The sequence below is a fragment of the Platalea leucorodia genome (assembly GCF_965183815.1).
Source record: "Platalea leucorodia genome assembly, chromosome: 1".
In the NCBI taxonomy this organism is placed as follows: Eukaryota; Metazoa; Chordata; class Aves; order Pelecaniformes; family Threskiornithidae; genus Platalea; species Platalea leucorodia.
This window is the reverse complement of record NC_138823.1, coordinates 146784131-146807920: the sequence shown is the minus strand read 5'-3', so window position 1 is coordinate 146807920 and position 23790 is coordinate 146784131. Positions and strand designations below refer to the sequence as shown.

Sequence of the window (23790 nt, the reverse complement as noted above, 5' to 3'; positions counted from 1 at the left end):
AGCAATCGGACTGGAGAGGTGGTGGGAATGGGAAGGGTAGGAAACCAGAGTGCAGAACAAGGAAGGAAGCAGTGTCACTGCATGACCTACAGGGAGGAGATGCTATAGAATCATAGAATCATTTAGGTTGGAAAAGACCCTTAAGATCATCGAGTCCAACCGTTAACCTAACACTGCTAAGTCCACCACTAAACCACGTCCTCGAGCACCACGTCTAGCCTTCTTTTAAATACCTCCAGGGATGGAGACTCAACCACTTCCCCACGCAGCCTGTTCCAATGCCTGACTACCCTTTCAGTGAATAAGTTTTTTTCTAATATCCAACCTAAACTTCCCCTGGCGCAGCTCGAGGCCGTTTCCTCTCGTCCTATCACTCGTTACTAGGGAGAAGAGACCGACCCCCACCTCGCCACAACCTCCTTTCAGGTAGTTATAGAGAGCAATAAGGTCTCCCCTCAGCCTCCTCTTCTCCAGACTAAAGAACCCCAGCTCCCTCAGCTGCTCCTCGTAAGACTTGTGCTCCAGACCCTTCACCAACTTTGTTGCCCTTCTTTGGACATGCTCCAGCACCTCGATGTCCTTCTTTTAGTGAGGGGCCCAAAACTGAACACAGTACTCAAGGTGCGGCCTCACCAGTGCCAAGTACAGGGGCACTATCACCTCCCTGGTGGTGCTGGCCACACTATTCCTCATACAAGCCAGGATGCCATTGGCCCTCTTGGCCACCTGAGCACACTGCCGGCTCATGTTCAGGCGGCTGTCAACCAACACCCCCAGCTCCTTTTCTGCCAAACAGCTCTCCAGCCACTCTTCCCCAAGCCTGTAGTGTTGCATGGGGTTGTTGTGACCTAAGTACAGGACCCGACATTTAGCCTTGTTGAATCTCATACAGTTGGTCCTGGCCCAACGATCCAGCCTGCCCAGATCCCTCTGTAGGGCCTTCCTGCCCTCCAGCAGATCGACACTTCCACCCAACTTGGTGTCATCTGCAAACTTACTGAGGGTGCACTCAATCCCCTCATCCAGATCGTTGATAAAGATATCGAACAGGACCGGCCCCAGTACTGAGCCCTGGGGATCACCACTTGTGACCGGCTGCCAAGTGGATTTGACTCCATTCACCACCACTCTCTGGGCTTGGCCGTCCAGCCATTTTTTAACCCAGCGCAGAGTGCACTTATCCAAGCCGTGAGCAGCCAGCTTCTCCAGGAGAATGCTGTGGGAGACAGTGTCAAAGGCCTTACTAAAGTCCAAGTAGACAACATCCACAGCCTTCCCCTCATCCACTACGTGGGTCACCTTGTCATAGAAGGAGATCAGGTTGGTGAAGCAGGACCTCCCTTTCATAAACCCATGCTGGCTGAGCCTGATCCCCCGGTTGTCCCACACATGCCGCGTAATGGCACTCAAGATGATCTGCTCCATGACCTTTCCCGGCACCGAGGTCAGGCTGACAGGCCTGTAGTCCCCTGGATCCTCCTTCCGACCCTTCTTGTAGATGGGTGTCACATTTGCTAACTTCCAGTCATCTGGGACCTCCTCGGTTGACCAGGACTGCTGATAAATGATGGAGAGTGGCTTGGCAAGCTCCTCTGCCAGCTCCCTCAGTATCCTTGGGTGGGTCCCATCTGGCCCCATAGACTTGTGGGCATTCAGGTGGAGGAGCAGGTCGGTGACTGCCACCTCTTCGACAACTGGGGCTTCATTCTGCATCCTATCTACATCTCGCAGCTCAGGGGCCTGAAAACTCTGAGGATGACCAGTCTGACTATTAAAGACCGAGGCAAAGAATGCATTAAGTACCTCAGCCTTCTCCTCATCCTTTGTGGCAATGTTTCCTTCCGCATCCAACAAAGGATCGAGATTCTCCTTGGCTATAAACCAGGCCAGAAGACACAAATTAAGATTAGGCAAGAAAAACTTCATGGTAGGCAGGGAACACAATAGCATTTGAAAAGACCTGCACAGGGACGGCTGGCTACCTGACTAGCCTAAAGCTAGGAGATAACCAGGGAAGAGGGGAATGGTGAAGAGCAGGGCAGAGATGCTCAGATGGGATTCCTGGGCAGAACTGGCTGATCAAGCAAATATGGGCTACTGAAAAACCTGTAGGGTGGAGACTTCAGCAAGAAATGAAGTTTAGGATAGCAACGGAACTGGGATAAAGGCAGAAAGTGTCAAAACCACAGCAATGGGTCTATAAAAACAGAAGGTGGAAACAAAGCTAAGGGTGGAATTGCTCCTCTCCTTCACTAGTACTTTCCAGCAGGACATGTGCTTGAAGATGTATGACAGAGAGCTACACAGGTATGCAAACCCAACTCGATGAAGACCAAGCCTTAAGAACCAGCCTTCAGACTAAAATAAAACAAACTACCTGGAGGCTTGACTGTGAGAGTCAGGACTACAGTCTGAAATGATGACTAAATCACAATAATAAAAAAAAAAAATCACTTCTTTAGCTTTCTATTGTACACAAGTACTTTTAGAATAGCCCTAGCTCATCTGTAGAATCCAGGACAGCAATAGCAATACTAAATATCTGTTAACAGAGGCAACCAGGTACAAATGCAGGTGTGTGAATATGTGTGGACTTCATTTGGTCTGATTGTTTCTGTAAATATTTTTCCTTTCATGAAATTCTACTAAGGTCTATAATACCTGATGAGAGGGAGTAAAGAAGACAGAGAAGACAGCACCAGACTCTTCTCAGTGGTTCCCAGTGAAAGGGCAAGATGCAATGCAATGAACATAGATTGAAATATAGGAAATTCCATTTAAACATAAGAAAATTCTTTTTTTTTTTTTTTTTACTGTGAGGGTAACTGAGCAGTGGCAAAGGTTGCCCAGGGAGTTTGTGGAGTCTCCATCCTTGGAGGTATTTAAAAACCATCTGGACACACTCCTGGGCAACTGGGTCCAGGTAGACCTACTCCTAGCAGGTGACTGGACTCGATGACCTCCAGAGGTGCCTTCCTACCTCAACCACTCTGTGAAACCATAGCAAATTAACACGAAAAATATCTGATTTGTGTTGATACTTTAGTGATTCCATCTCTCCATTTTAATTTTCAAAGATTATGCATAATGACTTTTCAAATAGTCCAGGAGGATAGCATTTAACTCTGGTATTTAAACTCTGACCCATGTCTTTTAAGCATAGCTATGAATTGTCTACACTATAAATAACTGTATATCATACTACTTCAACATAGTGCCTTTGGGAAAACAAACAGAAAAAACTGCTGACATGGTTGTCAAGGTTAATAGACTAAACAGACCTTCCTCAATAAACAAGAATCTTTCAATTTGCATCCAACAGTAACAACTATTTTTTCTTCGGGAACTCATATGGAAAGCAATCAACTCTCTCTTACCTAATTCAGATTCAGATTCAAATTCAAACCCCAGTGAAGAATGTCAACAGCTTGTAACTGTCTTTTGCACAGCTAACAACAAGAATTGTCTCTTGTAAACACAAGCGTTTCATTCTTAAGGAAACTTCGGCAATGCTCCTATTTTCATTTACCTGTGGCAAAAAATGCTGAAGAACTTGTCCCCTTTCACATATGGGACCAAAGGGCAAGAGCTATTTCACTTTAATTACCTGCCATCCAAAATATCCTATCCCACACCAGCACTAAATAATTGCTTGACAGTGTTACTTAAATAACAAGTAATAAATAACAAGTAATTTTTCAGATTTTCCTATGAATTTTAGCTTTCCCATTGATTTTTCTCCCATGGTGGTCAGGATCACTCTGGGCATCGCATTTCCAGCAGCATAAACTGTGTCTCGCTTACACCTCCAGGAGCGTTATTGCCCTGAAAGAGCTACATGAAGGATTTGAAGTCCTGGCTGCCTTGTTCCTCTGAACATCAGCACATTCTGAAGGATGGTTCTTCTTCAAGTCTTCTTACTGCTCTTGTTACTCTCTGAATGCAGAATGATGGTAACCACAGTGTCCCGGCATTTAGAACGACTGGGAAATAAGACTCTGTGTTCTAAGAAACACCCAAGTATTTAATGAAAATTATAGGAGTGTCTCAGCAAGGGAGACCGAAAACAAATTAACCCAGGAGACTTAACAGATTGATCAGATTACCATGCTGCTTATATACTTTCATGACAGGTAAGTTATTCAGCTCGAGCTTTCCCAACTCCTGATAAACATCCCTATCTGTGTGTTGCGGGGAGGGAAGGAGCGGGGTGGAGGGGCCAGGAGACAATTTGGACCTCCTCCTTCACTTCTTTTGAATGATACCTTCCTTTCTTTTTAAAGCACCCCCCAAAAAATAGCATGTTTTGGGTCAAGTTAAAAGGGTTTTTTTCATTTGTTTGTTTTTAATTTTCACATCAGCAGAAGTGTTGGGCAGCATCCCAGAACACAGTGCAGATTCCAAACCATAAAGGTGCTCTGCATTCATCTCCAGCAGACTTTGTATTTCTTTTCTGAATGTATTGGCTTTACATCTAGTCATAAAACCAAAGTCCACCTCCTTACAGAAAATACCATATATCATGTAAGATGTTTGTAATTCTCCTTTACGAATGGTGTACATCGGAAAGAGGGTTGATAAGTAACATTTTATTCTGAGATTTAATTTAGGTATATAATAAACCAATTATGTCAACCAATTCAAGATGCAGTAATTAAACACTTGCTTAAGATTAATGTCACATCTTAAATCTCAAAAACAAGCTTAAAATGAATGAATAATAATATCTGAAAGTATGCCTATGGAACTATTGGAATGCTATTTAAATTTTATTTTTAAACACTAAAGCTGCTTATCATTTGCAGATTGTTATTGGTTATTATGGTTACCATTCTCTAACACAATCCAATCTGCCTGCAGTTTTCTATTTCAGGATACAGCAGTGATAACATTAACAGCAGACTAAACTTCTCAACTTGCAAACATACTTACGTTAGGGGCACATACTATCTCCTCCTGCACTGAAAGATAACATGAGTGTGTTCTCACAGTATCACGGAAACAACAAGGTGCAAATGGCTGCCATTCTTCTTGCAGTCAGATGTTAAAACATTTAACCCAACTCACAATGAGTGTCAGGAACATAGCAAAGGTTTGATACCATTTGTATTATGGATACATTTGTATTATGGATACATAATACAAATACCTGTTGTATTCTGGATCCTCTGCATCACTTGGATAGTGGAGAGGTGCTATAAATGCTATAAAGTTGGATGATCTGCCCACAGGTGATTGTTCCCATGTGTGGGCATGATTTTTTATTTTTATTTTTTAAATGTAATGCAGAGTCATGGGGAATATTGTCTTCTTGTAGCCTTGCAGCAATGAAGCACAGAGAATGGGGATACAGGCAGAAAGAACAAGTCGAGTACTCAATATGCTGTTGCTGGTCTAGGATGCTCACACAAGTTGCCTGCAAGCGAATGTGCTGCCAAACACTTCTGAAACAGCTGTAAATTTTGCCAGAGCTTTAAGGGGTTGGAAAAAAATTGTCTTCAACAACCACATTTAAAAGAAATGATACCCTGAAGATTAAAACAGACATAATGTTCATTTTGCTGTATTTATTAATTGCAAGAAGGGAAACACATATGCTTTTGAGCACAAGAACGTCAATAATAGAACCAATTTTCATAAATAACACTAAGATCTTGAAATAAAATACACAAAACTTACACAACCCTGGAAAAACAGCCTGTGATGGCTATAGTTCCTTAGAAAATACAGCTTTCCATTGAAAAGTTACTAATTTAACTCTACAACATCACCACTACATGCTGCTACACTGAAGGCTACATTAAATAAACACTGGGATTTAATCTCAGTGAAAGGCTTTCAGCTCTCACATTCAGCACATGTCTGCTCCTAAGTGCACTGAAATGTTTCAAGTGTCACGAGCAGCTCGATGATCGCCAGATGCTGATCTCCCAGAGCTGGTGACTGAAGAGTAACTTTGCCTTGTAGCTGTGTACAGAAGCCACCATGAACTACCAGGGGTATTAATCACTACCAGGGGTATTAACCACCTCTGGCCATGGCCACAGCCTGAAAACTGTGCTCAAGTTACAGGTTGTCCTCTGGGTACTATTGCTGTGCAATCCCCATACTTGGGACATTGACTTATCAACTGATACTTCACAGAGGAGAGGTCTGAGCTGTTGGTCCTTTAAAACTGTTTTGGCTTTTAAGATGAGGTAATAATTCATGTACTGAGTCCAATGATACCTCAAAATCATATTTTATAAAAGTGCTTGTAAAACTTGAGCTATTGAGACCTTCAAATTCTGTTCTCGTTTCAGAAACAAAAGTGTATCTGATCAGCAGAGCCACCGCAGCAGGCCACTGGAGGTATTTTGGCACACTTTGCCTTTGTTTATGCATTTTGGCACAAGCCATCATTCCACAATTCCATCAGTTTAAGTTATTGATTCTCACCAAATGTTGTGGTTTCTTTGGCCTCATCACTTTTTCAAATCTCACTTCTCATTTCTCATTTTTATTATGTTTGAAACCTCTAATATTTCTCATTCTTACATTTCTGGCAATCCTAAAAGCTTTATTGATTACGTTTAATTTTTGGTGAAGACTGGCTTGTACAATTTAATGAGCTCCAGTGAAATGAGTCCTGGTGAAATGTGAAAGCTGGAAAACTTGTCTCTGCAGAAAGGACTATGTATCACTTGAGACCCACTTCAGAGCTTAGAATAGGAAATAAGTGGAATTTAGGCAGCACATGTGCTGTTGTAACAGCCTCTCGCACCTATGAGGATGGGCGTCACCCTGGCACTGCAGAAACATACTTCAGTTTAATGAGCAGGGAGCCAGATGTGCAACCCTGGCTAATAACTTTCGGTGCGTTGCGGTGAAAACACAGCCAGAAGAACGAGTAAGTTAGCTAAGCAGAGTCAGTAGTTTGCAATGTAATGGATGCAATACGTACAGTAAGTTGTTCCTTACAGAGAACTAATGCAACATGTTACAACGACATTTTCAGAACTGCCCTGATGAGATGCAGCATGAAGGTAAGATACTTTCAGTCACTCTTCTGTGTCCACCCAAATTAACAGAATCTTGTTAGCAGACTGTAAGAATACTTAGGGCAGAGTGGAAAGGTCTTCCCTCTCCTACATTGAAATGATACATATTTTTTCCCATTTATATTCTCCTAGATTAGTGTAAAAATGTGATTTTTCAATTACATTTCTGTTTTGCACATTATTCCCCTCCCTGTTGCTATGATTCACAAACAGTGTTTGTAAAAAGAATGCTCTGAACAGCCTTGTTCCCCAATGCTGACAATACTGAAACCTCATGCATCAAACCAAACAGCATACCTTAAACTGCACTTCTATGTCAGGCTTGCCTTCTCTGTCTGAGACTGCAGGGCTCTGATACTCTGAGAAAAGCACTCCAGCATTTTCTACATCCCAGTCAGAGTTTTAAAGGTGAACCTGTTCATGTGATTCAGCAGTCATCCCCCACTACCTTTTTCAGGTTCAAATCTGTGATACCAAGGGGAGTTGTGTGAGGATTTCTGAAGTCACTGAGAAACTCCTCCTAAGTACAAAAAATTTACTAGACAATTGATTTACCATGATGACGACAGCCAATAATATGAGAATTCTGATCAAATCCATAATTGTTGATCTTAATATGGTAGTGACATGTAAAAAGACGGTATTTTGAATTCCAAGTTACAAGAATTTCTCCTCTCCTAAATTCATAAAACTGAACCTAAGTTGTATATCATGTTGTGCATGATATGAAGGGAATAACGGATTTACACTAAACCAGCATCAATGCAAAAAGTTGCTTTTAAAATTTAAGAAGGAAATGATTCTCTCAAGCAGTTTAGTTCAGACAGTTTAAGCTTCTCCTAAAATGAAAGACTTCTGACATTACGATGCTAGTTGCTTTGATTAAGTCTATACAAATTCTAATGAAGCTGGGAGATCTGTGTGAAAGCACAGCAATAGAAGTTGATCACATTTTCTTGACAGAAAACATTCAGCCAGAAAATATCATGATGTTCTGGGAACTCACTGATTTACTTAGAATTTGGCAGAAAGTTATCAAAGTGCTTAGTTTGAAAATTACTTTTCTAGTATTCCACCATAGCATAAGCTATTGAAAGTATTATACAATTAAGCTTTAACCTGTTTCTTACATACCAAAGTGACCCTGTTTCCAAGAGGAACTGGAAATATTGCTGAAAAGCAGTATTTAAAAAGCTCAAACATTACTTTTTTCCAGTGCCTTACCTATGTTCACTTACTAGTTTCTAGAGAACAAATATTGAAGAGATTACTCTTTCAAATAATACTATGATTTGAAAATACTTGTTTCATTGTTACATTATTAAACGGCAAGAAAGATATGCATATTTTATTATCATATAATATATTTTATTATTTTATTATCATATAATCATATAATCATATAATCATATAATCATATAATCATATAATCATATATCATATAATCATATATCATATAATCATATAATCATATAATATAATATATATATAAATAATATAAATATATGTAAATAATATAAATAATATAAATAAATAATATAAATAATATAAATAAATATATATATATTATAAATAATATAAATATATATATTATAAATATAAATAAATATAAATATATATTATAAATAATATAAATAAATAATATATATATAATATATAATATATATATAATAATCATATAATCATATAATCATATAATCATATAATCATATATTTTATTATCATATAATGATAAAGTATATGTGAATGTGACATAAAAAGAAAAAAACTTTCCAAACTTTTCCATTTTTATGTCACTGAATAGTGCTGAAACAAATAAGCAAAATCATAAGGCTCTTAATAAGAGGGGAAAATGTAAAGCCCAAGCATGTCTAGGGCATACAGATTTTCAAAGAAACTCTATCCTGATGTACTAAGCTGCTGAACTGCGTACTCACAAGACTGCTGAATTGCACAGAAACCATAATACATACTTGACTGAGGACGCTGTCGAACTGAGAAGACACTAAGTTACATTGCAACTCTTGCAACTGTCAGCCAGTCTTTCTACTGACAGCCTTTGATCAGCATCAGCCTATTCAAAGTGAAATTTAGCTTTTATGCCTAGAATTGCTAGCAGAGTTTTAAACTGATATTTTTTTTCTGATACTAATATTCTACCAATACCATTAACTAACAAGCTAATAACTTTTAAAGGACAAATACTCTAAATCATCAATCTGTCAGCATCCTTTCAGCAGCCTCAAAACATTCAGAAAAAAATAGAAATTTATATCCACTAAAATACTGCAAAATGCAATGTATCATTAATGATGAGCTGAAGAAAAACAAGTTGTTTTGTGAACAGCAGAAGTAACGACGCCTAGTTTCCCACACACACCTCCACAATACCTTCAGCTCTCTCATTTTCCCTACACACCACATGCTCCGTACCCTCGGTTCCCCTTCCCTCCCCAAACTTCCCTTCCCTTTCTGCGAGTTGCTGGTTGAACAAGAGGCAGCATTTGTTTCAGCTCCTCTAGAGTTAAATTTGTGCTCATCGGCTGGCTGGATGCTATCTTTTGGATGCCAGAGGAGTCCAGGGAGTGCCTTGACTCTCACACACTGGCATGTCAAGCAAATGGCTTTAACAGCTCCGTCCAGCCTCCAAGAAGGTCTGTTATAAGCACTCAGTACTTCTGAGGCCTCTGCAAGACTGATTTAAATTGGCCATTGGATTCAAGTTACTGAGAAGCACAACTAACAGATGGAAAGTGGGATTGCATAAATTTTGTCTTAGGAAACCAATCTAAAAATCAGAGCTGTTATACAAAGACTGTCCATACACTTTAATACTCAGCAGCTTGTTTAAATATAAGATGATGGCATGAGCAGCAATGTAAACATTTAGTCTGTCAGTCAGTATGGAGAATTTTCAAACCATCTTTTTCACAGAACATTGGTTGCTGTTACTAAGCCAGTTGCAAGTACGATATCAACCACAGGCTTTCATGCAGTGTACATGCAGCACCAGTGGCGCATAAAAATTTGCAAAGAAATACTGTACTTATAACAAAGGACTTTAGAGACCAGTAATAAAAAAAACCTGCCAAAAGTCATACGTGCATATGTAATTAGAAAACCTGTTTTCAAAATTATAACATTGTCTGTATTTTGGCCCATACCAATTTGAAAACTGAATAAAAAATAGCTGCAGCAATTATATATTCCACTCATGCTGAAAACATAAATTCAGGAAAATCTGGGTAAATTTGCAAAAAGCAGGATGTCACTTCTCTGCATAGTGGGTGAGGTAAGGACAAAATGACAGCCTCAGGAGACCGCTAGGAATTACTGCGCCTGATGTGCTTACACTTTCTGGCAGTTACAGAAGTTTCCATATTGAAGAATTTCTGTGTCACAAGGACTGTGTTGGTGGTGAAAAACGTGTCAGTGGTTATGCAATAAGTATTATTTTATTGCATCCTACTGTAACATTTTAATTGACTTGAATACTTCAGGAGTCAACTTGTTACAAGGGACATCCTGAAGTCTGGCAATTCAGGAAAAAAGTACCCATTAAATGGTTATAGGAATTTCTGTTCAATTATGCAATTTGTATCCACTTTTGATGCAACATAGGTCATTAAGAGACCAGCATCAATAGTCAATTTAGTTAATTATACATGCCAACAAATATGACAGTTCTCAAGCTATATCTCTTTTTTTAATCTTCCCAATCTTCCCACTACTTTCCTCTCGTCCATCTAAACAACTCCTTTTTCAATCAGATATTGTTTGAGGACTAGTACCGCTAAAACCAAGCTAATTTGCAAGCACAGCTCCCTTTAAAATACATCAGAACAAGAAGCGACTATAGCCAAAATTCACATTAGCAAAGCTAAATGGTCCTTGTCCCCTCATGACGCATCTAGAAACTAGGATAGAAACTGAGGAAACGTGGAAAGAACCATCATCAACCACCATTTTGGAAGAAGGGTTGACCAAATGTTCAGAAATTCACATAATATAGATGGCTGAATCCCTTCAGCCAAATTTTATTCCTTTCCACCTGTGTTCCACTTCACCTGTCCTGCTTTGTTGCTGCTTCTCAGTTCACAAGGGCTCTACAGCCACAGCACCACTCACTGCGATCTCCTCACCCTGTCAAACAGTAACTTCTTCCTCTGTCCACCAGGACCTCTATCACTATGCCAAATAGAGCTTGGACTTCTTCATGATGTTATATGAGGGAAAATCTTTGTTTTACTCTATAGCCCAGATAAATCAAACTCACCTTCCCCTTGATGACATTATTTGATGACCAGCAGACAGAAAGCTGAAAATGTTGCATGGAAACACGGACATTATTTGTGCTAAGTTCTAACACCAGGTAGCTTCTCTTTAGGAAAACAATATTTTCCAATTGATTTTTTTTTTCATTTTACGCCCTTTTCCCACCCAAAAAGTTATTCTCTATTTTTTCCCATTTATAATTGTATTGGGATTAAGAACTCTTAAGAACTGCTTGGAAAAGATACATATTAAAACTTAAAGATGTAAGCTATATTAATTACATAAGAAAATGCTAAAGGCAGCTAAAGCTATGGTTGGACTCGATGATCTTAAGGGTCTTTTCCAACCTAAGTGATTCTGTGATTCTACTAGTAGCTGATTTCTGCTGTTCTGAACATCCATGCTGATAACAAGTCCAGTGAAGTTGTATACCTTCCTACTTCATGGCACACTTCCTATAAGACCCATTGTGGCATTATTTCCCCCACAAACATATGAACACGTTCTAATTTGAATAAAGAAAAGTTGTCCGTAAGAGGAGGATAGAATGGATGTTAGCAACAACTATTCAGCTTCCTATGTGGAGGTCCCTAAATAATCCAGGAATAGGCATGATCCAAATCTGATTTCCTTCTAGAAGAAAGCTGTGGAGCAGCTGTTACACAAGACACTGTCCCTGGGTTTTTTCAGAATAACTCTGGAAAGCTACTGTCACGCCTCCAGTACACTTCTTTCACTGCAACTATACTCAAATCCCTCATAAAGTTTATAGAAAGCAGCAAGTTTAAGCAAAACATTTGGCTGAAGTTTAGGCCTACGTTACTTTTATTATTTTAATCTCCATCCTTTGTTTTCTATAGTGTAAAAAAGAAAACAAAGCACATCCAGTTATAACATTTAAAAAATATTTGTCATCTATTTCTGTTTTATTTCACAAGCACAGCTGTAGTGGGATATCTTCTACTATAAGTCCCTGGCCCCAGGATACATGTACCTGGTCAAATGCTGCCAAACCAAAACTCATGAGCATGTTACAACCTACTCCAAACCAAAAATAATACAGAGTGTAACATTTGTGTCTGTAAAGAGAATGTACTTCAAACTACTGCCAGCAGAGAGTCCCATTGCTCTCGTATTGAGAAGAAAACAATTTAGCACAATCCCCCAAAACATGGAACAAACAGCAACCTACTTCATTTTAACTATTTTAATAGGGTTATAGACAAAAGCACTCTCAGCAACAGCCACCTGTGAGTGCTTTCCCTTCCCCTCAGCTCTAATTGTTTGCAGTTTTTCAATGTGACAGCAAGTTAGTTTTTAAAAAGGAAGCTCAAAAGTATAATTTGGACTTCCACAAAAAGGCTGCCACATTTTTCAACAACATTTGAGCTTGGCTAGATGAGAGCAAAGTGAAACAGTTTAACTGTAATTAAGTTAACTTGCAAGCCAGCCCGTACACTGCATTGTAAAATTAAAGGGCTCCCGAGCATCTGGCCTGCACTCCTTCAGCATATGCTTACCCCAGGAGTAATGTGCTTAGTCTGAGGAGACATCAGGCGTCTGTCAAGCATGTCAGCCTCGCTCCAAGTGGGCCAGCCTTCCAGCAGCAGTAACGCTTCTTACAGGAGCAAAACCTCTGACACAAAGCAGTGCACCAGCAAAAACTTCAGCAAATCAGCCTGCATTAACCATTAGTTGAAATACTTGTCCGTCTATAGCTTGGCTTAAAGAGCCCAGCTTTTGTCTATATGGAGCGGTACTGTTTGCTGGCGATTTCTCTCAGCTGTTGATCTGATTCAGTCCCTATGTTAGGTTACAGCTCAGCAGAGAGCCCGTCACCATCAATTACCCAGGAGGAGTGGGAGGGCTCCGTGCTCCCGGTGACGTCAGCCGCTTTAGGAACGAAGCCCGCACACTTGCTGGGGTAACATAACATTTTATTAATCTCAGATGCATGCCCTGCAGCACACATGGCCTCCTGTTAACATACAACAACTGTCTATGCAGCCAGAAACAAATCATGGAGAAGTATCTGCACATGAACACTGGATAATCAGACGTCTTGATGTTTGTGGATATGGATTTTTTTTCTTTTTTTTCCCTCTCCTGAACAGAGATATTAGGCACTGGTATTTCAAGTTGGAAATCACAATTTAAGTTGGAAGTTTCCCCTGTAAAAGGAAAATTATGCTTGACCAATAATTAAGGTAGAAGATATATTATGGTAGAAGATGAACCTTAATCATGGTTCTTTACAAAAACTACCATCCTAAAAAACATCTCTGCCATCAGCATGGCAGACTTCCATGCACTAGCCGGTCCACTGAAATCATCAGGGAAACTCACATGCATAATATTATTGGCGCTAATGTGTTTAAAAGTTTGCAAGATTAGGGTCAACTGGCTTAAAATAAGAGTATAGGTTAAATGTAAATAAGAAGAATGAAGGATACATGTCGTATTGGTCAGAGGCTTCTGGAGGTGTAGGAAAAAGGAGTAAGGAGCAGGCAGCAACAGGCAGGGAATGGTATGAACAGAGAAAGAGCTGCGGAGAAAAGCTTTCTACTCCTGTTACCACTGAGATAATAAATGATGAGGCAGTGACTCCTGAGAGTAGCAACAAGCACAAACATTTTTTTTGGCTCCAGCTGCTCAGTGAGCTAGGCAATCTTCTCCTCTGCTTACACTTCAAGACTGGTCTTTAATAGGCATGCTAGGCTAGTAAAGCCCCATAAAGACAAAACTCTGGTCTGTGAGAGCTGAAAACATTGCCTATTTCCAAAGGCCAAACTCTTAACACTAACTTTATAATTACACTCTGTAAAGTTGACAGTAGTTGGAGAGGCAAGGGCAGACCCCACCTACATGTCTCACAATAACAATCAAAACAGATTAATTATTGTCTTTAAATAAAGACTTCAGACTGGCTTCCATTTATATTAACTGGTTTCTACACATATTTTCACACAGCCACTTGTAAGGTGTACCAAGGTGAATATAAAGTTATGCATTTCCCTCCCTTACATCACTTAAAATGTGATTTATTATTTATATTGGCTGCAAACCATATTGTTGACAATTCTGACTCACTGAAACTAGAAGTGACTTTTGGTTTATACATGATCAGGTTTGCCTTTTTTTTTTTTTTTTTTTTTTTTGCAAGGATTGTTAAAATTTTACCACTGTTTCAGAAACCAATATTCATGGTAGGTTCAGTTCAGATGCCAAAATAGAATTAAATAAGTAGAAACCTTGCATAAGTTTCTGAAGATAGCCAAGTATTTCTTTCTCATGAAATAGATATTTCTATTTACCTGAAAAAGATTCAGCAAAGAAAAATACAGAGAACATTGTCAACCTCTTGTATAATTTATTTTGACTTCCATAAGGCACTTCTAGGATGCATTATTAAACTGGAAATGTTGAAACAACTACTGTTTTCAGAGGAAGCAAACTGTAAACTTCAGCGAATACAATTTTAGAAGGCTGTGAGAAGTATAGCAATTTCTGATGCAATACTGTATTAATAAAGTCGGGTTGTTTTTTTTTTGTTTGTTTTTTTTGTGTTTTGTTTTTTTTTTTTACAGTACAATTACTAAGCTAGCTTTTTGGAAAAATTATCATCCTTAAAAAGTTTAACACATGCTGTGGGACACAAATACCTTGGGGCAAATCAAAACTACTCTGAAGAATACACAATCACAGTCCCAGCTGGAATATTGCAATTAGGACAGGGCAGCTCTGATTCCAGAGGCTTATTTTCTGCCCTTCAGCAGATTTTACAGAATACTGAAACTAAGCTTGCAAGACCAGGCTGTCATCATGAGAAATTTTGGCATCACAACATTGAAACAAAAGAACTTTGTACTAGAAAACACAGTAATAAGATGTTTTAAACTGCAGAAACACCAATAGAGAAATTCCCTGGTACCAATCATAAAATTTCAAAAGCTCCCTAAATATTCTAGCCATAGAATAGAAACCACTTCTTTTTCTTTCTTTTTCCCTTTTTTTTTTTTTTTTTTTTTTCCCCTTAACTTCTGAGCAGCCGACAGTCATGGAACTAGTGTGTAGTAAATGCTAGATGACTTCTGCCCTTTTTTCCCCAAGAGGGTGAATTGTCACTTATGAAGTACCAGGTCTGTTAAAAGCTGCCTGCTGTATGAACCTGACAAATTAATTAAGGTGCCATAGAATAAAAGTGAGTGACCTTCAGGCACTTACAGAAAAATATAAGGTCTTTATTAAAAGAACAGTAACACAATTCATCCAATGATTACTATCTTCATTCTTTAATCTTGTATAGCCCTAATGGAGAAGTAGCTTTAATGTTAAGTATTAATACTCTATATTTACACAGTGTTTTCATCAGAAGTCTCAATCAATTTTAAACATAATCTTATGAAATTTTGCTATGTTTGGACTATAAATGCCATTAAGCACATAAGAGAATAGAAGCACTGACTGACTAAGTACTCATTCTCAGTAACATACTAATATAAGCTGCTTGTGAATGTTTAAGGGTTTTTTGTTTTGGCTTTTTAGTTTAGCAGATTAAAGTATCTGGACTCTACCTCTTTCCATCTCAAATTGAAAAGGGATGTCTGTCTAAAAAAGTTCTTCTTGACAAATCAGATCATAAATCAGTTGTTAGACATCACAACAGTCAGTATCTTAGGAATAATAAAAGCTTAGACATATGAGTAATTTTTCTCATCAACAAGTTATTGTGCACCAGCTGATCCATATGTGGACATGTGGGCACTCCTGGCATATGGCAAACAAATTAAGGGAATTTATTATAGTTCTGCCTCATTATAGATTATGTTATCTGGCATTTGCTGATGGATAAATGCATGAACAGGTAATGCATGGCAACTTGTCAATCCACAGGTCTAAATCTAATATATATATATATACAGGAGGATTTTTCTGTTTCTCATTTCCTTCCCATTTTAAAGGCAGATACTGCGTTTGTTTTATTAAGTTATCTGAGATATCAAATTTACTTTTATTCAGTCATAAGGCACCTCACCAGTCTTACAGAGTTTCTGAAAAGATAACTTCATGTTTCTTAGATTCCTCAGCCAACTCTTTAGGTATCCTAGTATCCCATACAAAGACCTCGGGTTGAGTTAAGTATGGTCCAAGCTGTTCCCTTTCCCTATTTGAAGGTGAATATTTATCCCTTTGCCATTCATGTAAGTTTCATATGTTACCAGCTCTTCTCACCTAGCAAGAGTCAACATTAGAAGATTTTGCTTTCCCCTTTGAGAAGAGCCAATGTCTTCCCAAAAGACATCAAGGTATTAAAATCCCTCATTTATTAACCATGACAAGACAGTAGAACTCTGCATATGCCTACGCAAAGTTGATAGATATGAATTTTGACATCTACAAATTTTTTGTTGAGAAGACAGATGATAAATTAGTCAAAGCTCACACAGAGTCAACAATTCGGTAGCAAACAGACCTAAACCCAGATTTCCTAAATTGCTGCAACAGCCTTTCCACAGAAAACACTCAAAACCACCCTGTTGGCAGGAGACCACTCCATTCCCTTGCTCATGTCAAAGCTCATGAAGGTTTCTCAGGTTCATCACTCCCTCTCAGACCTTTACCAGAGGGCCAGTCTGCTTGGTGTTTTGCATGCTAACTGAATGCTCACACAGCAGAGTTCCAGGTGAGATGCTGAGAGTGGCTGGTTGATACTTCGAGCAAAAGACAATAACCCAGCCACTCACCCAGCACAGTGGGAGCTGAGCTATAAGATAGCCAAACTGCTTCCCGAGTACACTCTGCCCAGTTTGAGTGAGGGACACGAACAGGGTCTCCCACCTCCAAAGAAAAGTTTCTTCCCTACCAGATATAATCTCTTGGTTTTCTCTCTGTGGCCAATGAAAAGTCAACTATTTTCTGTAAGTGGGAGAGGGTTCAAGGTGAAAAATTCGTCACAGAATAAAGGACAAAATTCTGCAATGCCTAAATAATGCAAAATAGCTTCAAAGGTTTGAAACAGGTGAGTACTCAAACCAGCAGGGTTACTGGTTATAACACACAGAGAAGATTTTTTTTTTTTTTTTTTTAAATAAGGGCAAGCTGACTTGGTTAGATACCTACTGGGAGAAAAACGTTCACAGCTATTTTTTACAACTAAAATGCACAATCAGAGTGCCTGGCTTACCAAGAACTGCACGTTCATGTTCCTCATTTTTGACCAGCTAACTTGAGGAATTTGTTTTGCAAACTGTCACTCCTGAGAGCAACAGTTGCATCTGAGGGCAAATTGTTGCATCTTCGTGGATGCTGATGTTCCTGACTTCAAGTACACACTGCTTTGCCAAAAATCAATTTCATGGAAAATGTGGAATTCCACCAGTCTAAATACGCTCCCACTCTTATATGACACTGCCTTACTGCAAGGTTCACAAAGCAGGATCAGTGCGCAACAGTACTTTAAGGTTAGGTGTTGGTTAGGAAAGCAAGATTCACAGAGCTCCTACAGATCGTTTTTAATACCTGCAGAGAAGGAACTTCAGCACTAGATGAAACTTTAAGTTCCCTGATGGCACTGAAAGATGTGTTAGGAACTTTACAGGAATCTGAGTGCAGCGCATAAAACATAAACATCACATAAAATAGCTAAACTAACAATTTAAATAAGTGAACGCCACTGCTGAGAGCAGAGTTCTTGGTCCTCTTCACTCCTTCCCCCGTCCCTGGTACCTCCAGCAGTGCCTTCCCTCCCCTCTACTGGTCCCTGCACTTGTCAGACCCCTCCAGGAGGAGAGTGACATACCTAGCCCAGCAGGAAATGACTTTTTTTTTTCTTTTTCATATTTTTTTTCTTTTTTGCCTGGTCAGTAAGTTGGAACAGCTAAAGGGAACAAAAGCAGGGGAAAGGATGCTGGTAGTGGTGGGGCAACAAACCTCCACCACCCAAACCTCTCTGCAAAGCATTATGAGATAACCCACCAAGGGCCTAACTCCCTCTGTGAGTTTAATTTCTATTTTGTAATGCATAGCAATAGCTATGCAATGTAATGCTGTATCAGTTTAAAAGCAGAAAAGACATCTACTTCAAAACAAGTATCTCACACTCAAAACATTAATAATTAACCACCCCCACACAAACACTTACTCAAGTAAACAGAAAAAATGACAGCTTTAAGATACATACAGTTGCACTTAACATTTAAAGGAAGTCTCTTTTTTATTAAAGATAATTCATGTCACATTTTTCCCCTTCAAAGTACAAATTTAACTCCAGCCACAGTTAATAAGCCACAGTTAATAAGCCACACCCCTCCATCCATACATTTTGATTTTATACTTACAATAGCTACAGACAACGCTAGCTTACTGCAATCTCCTTCGATGTTAATTCTCCTGAAAATGTTCTTATTGGCGTGATCTGAAGCCCACAAGGCTCTCTTCAGTTGGCTTTAGATTAGGCCCTTACATAACTGTAACATCTGGGGCCCATTTCTACTATGCAAGTTCCAACAGGCACAATTTCTGTGTATATAAATTCATTTCCATTTAACAGACGCCTGTATTTTGGAAAAGCAGAACTGATATGCAATTCTGTTCAATTGAACATACAAGTTAATACATATTCTCCCAGAAAGGAATGAAATAAATAATACAATTTTGTATGCTATACACCCTTAATGTATTTCAGTGTGGTTTTTTTAACTTCTGTGCTTTGCAAATTCGTGTCCATCTCTGCACAGGGGATAAAAACCACAGCAGACCATTATTGCCACAGCTGGAACTCCTGGAAGGGAGAAGGTCCAGGGTCAGTACTCTTCTCCTACGTTATTTTTATACAAAGTATACTTTGTAAATATTAATCTGTGATCTTTCTCAGGAGACAGCAAAGCAATCTAATACTAAGTACAAAAGACACAAAGTACCATTGCATAGCCCCCATGAAGCAATTGTCAATATATGCGTATTTGTTTACGTGCAACTCCACAGTGAAGTGTGGAAGGGATTGCTATCAACCAGTGAAAACTCTCCATACAATAGCTTGTTAAGGTATATGAAATGAAGAAGTATGATGAACTGTTATAATCTATTTTCTTCTTAAGCATAATTTTCCTCCAGTGAGAAGCAATTAGAGTTTCTGGTAAAGTTGCCTTTTTTTTTCTACCAACAATAAAAACATCACACAAGGATATCTATATCCATCCTTGTAATTGCTCAAACAATAAAATATTAACAGGATTATCACTAAATCCTTGTGAAGAATTCAGTATTATTACTACAGAAAAAGCCTTACTGAAATAAATAGATGAGCCAGAACTACCACCCAGTAATGTGCACTGGTTTACAGGGAATCAGAAAATGGTCTTCAGATTACAGCCTCTAAGATTATATCAAAAATAGGTCAGTACAATCATTCATTAAAAGAACTAAAAATAAGTTACTTTAAAATTATTTTTCCAACTTTTACCAGTGCAATAAGAGTGGATTATTCATCCCTCATCTATTGTATTTCATGTATTTTCACCATTTATCACAGAATACTACAGCCTACAAATACCTGAGATTACCTTTCTGTACTGATAGAAGTTATAGTTTATTAGGCCAGCAATGCAGAATTTTCAGTGATCCTTTGCAAACAGCAGCAGAGTCTCCACCCATCAACCTAAAAGGCACTGGACTTTGCAATTCACAGTTCAACACTACTTATCTGGATTAGGAAAGCAATTGCATGCCAATTAAGACCTGTAAATAGGCTCAAGAAAACAATGTAGCACAGCAAAAAAATACTGACTTACCCTTTTTACTAATAACAAACACAGGAATTCTTTTTTCTTTTTTTTTTTTTTTTTCCTAATAAGCATGGAAAGAATGACAAAAACCAGTCATACCAAGGTTAAACTACAACATATTACACACAGAGCCTACTTTGAAAGAAGATTAACAGGACTACAAAATAAAGCAATTAAGCATTTGGCCAGCTTTAACTGAATTCCCTTGTGCTCACCTACATAATCATATTCTGATTTCCAGAGAGCTCCTACATTTTCCAGCACACAGACAGATGAATGTTTACTGAGCTGCTACCTGTTATATACTTTTTTCTCCTCTTTGTTCTCCTGGGTGTTTGGGCCCCAAGCCTCCTGTATTGCTCTGCAGCCTATATTATTGTTCTTGGCATTTTCTGAGCAGCTCATCACTAGCATTCTCTATAGCTTCAAAAAGAATTTATCCTCAGAATAAGAAGCACAGTAAGATGAAGGGGGCTTTTTTCCCACTTTACAGATGAGAGCTAAGACAGGCAGAATATGGCCAGAAGGGGCTGCTCGTTCTGAAGGCTGTGGTATCTCCTCAGCATTTGAAATGGGAGCATGCGATCTTTTTGTTGCCTATGGCACCAAAATTTGGTGTGTAAGAGAAAGCCTCCTGCTCCCAGCAGCAGCACCTCACCTCCGAGATCCTCTTGCAAGGCCACACGTCTTTGGAAGACATGCAGAATATTTGCTGTGCACTCACAAGGTGACCAAAAAGAAGCTTTTTTAAAGTAGAAGGAAGATGCTAATTAATGAGTACAACAGAATTCAAATACAGATAAACCCCTTAAGGCAGAAATGTCCCTCCTGTTGCATTTTGATCTCAAAGATCAGTCCTCAAGAAAGAACTTGAGCCATCCCAACCATCCCAGTGTAAGTTCAGAAACCATATTTCTGTTAAGTAAATAACACATGCAGCAAATGACAGAACTAGACCCAAAAAGCGAGTGGACATGACATGTTCTTGGAATACAAATCCATTGACAGCCAGTGAACACACATTAAATAAACCTTATATATAGTACCAGGGACACAGTTCTTGTGCCACACTTCATGGAGAATAAACTGTCTTGTGGAAAGGTATCACTACGCACTTGCTTTTTGCTTATATTTATCCTTATTTCTGCTACTGCCTACTATTGGAAAAAGCTAGATAAATCTTTGGTCTAACTGGGTACAGCATGTTTCATGTCAAGTGCTAAATTAACAGATAAGGGGAACAAAGAGAGAAGGAAAGGAGATGCACACTGAGTTCTTCAAGTTTCAAAGTTAGCTTAAAGGCTGATATGAAACATAACTCCCAGGAAGCGTCACGGTGCTAAGCCACCCCTAAGGCTTCATGGCTGAGAGATGCCTCTGCAAAATCTTCCAGGGAAGGAGGCTGGTGTTAAATATACTTAAAGTTTCATTTTCATTGCTTTTATGTTTTTCTTTTTTACCTCTGGTTCTGGTTTTGTGATCAAGGACTTAGCTTTCCCTCTGGTAAAATAAAAAGCAACTTCTTGTTGTGTTAAAGCACACAAATTCTCCAGAAATATCACACCCAAATGTGGGGAACTAAGTCCAAGCAGTCCCTTTAGATGACTGTACACAGGAGAAAAAAAAATGCACATTTGAAGAACTGCTGTGCCATTTCCATTAAACTACATAGCTCAGTATGGATGTTAGTACTGTCAAGTACCAGGTTATGGGAAGGAGTTTTCCCTAGAGCATTAAACAGTGTTTTCAACCATGAACTAGGCAGCAGAGGGACAGCCCATGACAGCAGGAACTGCCCAGAAGGTTACATTATGTCTGCAAATAGAGACTTCAGCTGATAGTGTTATTTTATTTTCTTCCCTAATATAATTCAGTCTATTTCTTTCCCATGATTACTTCCTTAATATTCTCCAAGAGCCAAGGACATGATATACCCTGCTTTTAAACCTGATTTTGCCCCTAACCAGAAGTTACAGTATACACTGTGCTTCCTATTTAACTTTGCTGTATAGCCAATGCCAGTATTTTGTTTGAAAAGCTTCATTTTCAACACACAACATATTTGCGACAGTACTATTTTTCAAAAGCAGAAGAATATGGAGAACAATTTAACCATAAGAGCCTTAATATTAACAGACAATACAATACCACTGATTGCATTTCAGATCACCTGCACAGTAAAAAAAGAAAATTACTCTGCAAAACAGCTACTGCTCTGTGAATTATCAAGCACAATGTGACTTACAAATGATTGCTAAAATGTAATCTTGGCCGTACAAATGCCCACTTTTCATACAAGGGCAGAAACAGAAACACTTTTTCAATACACATGGAGGTACCTCCAAGGGTTGGAGGAAGATCAGGACTTTTCCTCCTGGCTCATTTGGCTCCTGGTCCACTCCTAGCAGTTAGCAGTGCAATCACTGCAGGGCCCAGAAGGTAAATCAGTGACTACTAGCATGGGACAGTACTCCTGGCTCATCTTACTGGGGTCTAATGCATCAAATGTGCCTGGACCATTCTCCTGAACTGAAGCCAACTGGCTTGGAGTTGCCCAAGTCCATAGTATTAAACTAACTCTCTTCCCCTCCAAAAGACAATGGCTGAATCCAAACGACCCCGCAGGAGTACCACCTGGCCTGTGCTGTCTCACAAGAGATGCCAAAGAGCTGCCTGGAAGACTGTGAGTTAGTACCGGCCAAACGCACACCAGGGACCCCTCAGAAAACTCTACAGAGTTGCACTCCTGTGCCAGGAAACCTCTGATGCTCCTCAGCTCCCGCGTACAGAAACAGCCTTAGAGCGAGACAGCTTCAATAACTCCTACAGGCAAAGCCAGGCCCCATTTATGGCCACAAGTGTACTTTAAAGTACACTCAGTTTCACCATTGTTTCTAAGCCAACTCAAATATTTCTATTTTATATCCTCACCTGCTCATCTGGAGTTTTTTTTTTTTTCAATCCAGCACCATATGACATCAACCCAGACAGACACTGTGCTGCTAAACCTCTCCAGTGTCTTTCCAGAGACTCCCCTATGTCCCTGCCTGGCAGGACAGCCAGACATCCCCCCGCCACGCAGGGCCAGGCCACTGGCTACCCACACAGCATGGAGCATCTCACGCGGGCCTTACAGGCTTTGAGACTTTCCATCAAATTTGAGCACTGCTAATATTGGCTTATTTCTGTTCCAAATCTTCTTCCTTTTTCACTTTAACTCAGTTAATTATTTCCATAAAGCTTTAGTAAGCGTGTACAAGGAGATTTAGAAAACAAAACTCTGTTGGATGCAGCACTGTCACTTAAATGCCTGGTTAGTTTATTTCAGTTGATGTTTGTTTAAGGCCTAGGTTATGTCCATATCCACCACACTTCCAGGCATTTTACACGCGGATTTAGGATTGCTGATAGCATCCATTAAGAAAAATACATATTTATCTCCCTGCAACTGTGGTTATTTCTATAAATCTCCTTAAGATGAATTTTCACTGACACTGACCCACACCAACCACCGTTTCCCTTCTCATTGCCTTTCCACACCAAATTTCATTAGCTTTTAGACACAGCAAATATTCAGATCAGTATAACATAATACAAATTAAAGTGCATGTTCACTTTGGATCACCTGGAGAGAATTTCAAGCTTTATTGCTCCCCAAGATTCTGTTTCCTCCTGTACAGCTGCAGACAGAA

General features: G+C 39.2%; 1 protein-coding gene across 5 annotated transcripts in view; it reads right to left on the bottom strand.

The window, feature by feature from the left end:
* The window catches only part of CACNB2 (calcium voltage-gated channel auxiliary subunit beta 2), a gene marked incomplete at its 5' end in the record, with an annotated part of 257642 nt that overhangs the window by 113816 nt on the left and 120036 nt on the right, over positions 1 to 23790 (bottom strand). The window contains one exon of one of the 5 annotated variants that reach the window (XM_082326355.1): positions 12836 to 12886. The exons of the other annotated variants lie outside the window; for them this stretch is intronic. Within the exon in view, the coding sequence (XP_082182481.1) occupies positions 12836 to 12886 (51 nt within the window). Of the gene's footprint in view, positions 1 to 12835; positions 12887 to 23790 lie in introns of those variants that run through there. 5 annotated transcript variants of the gene reach the window in all.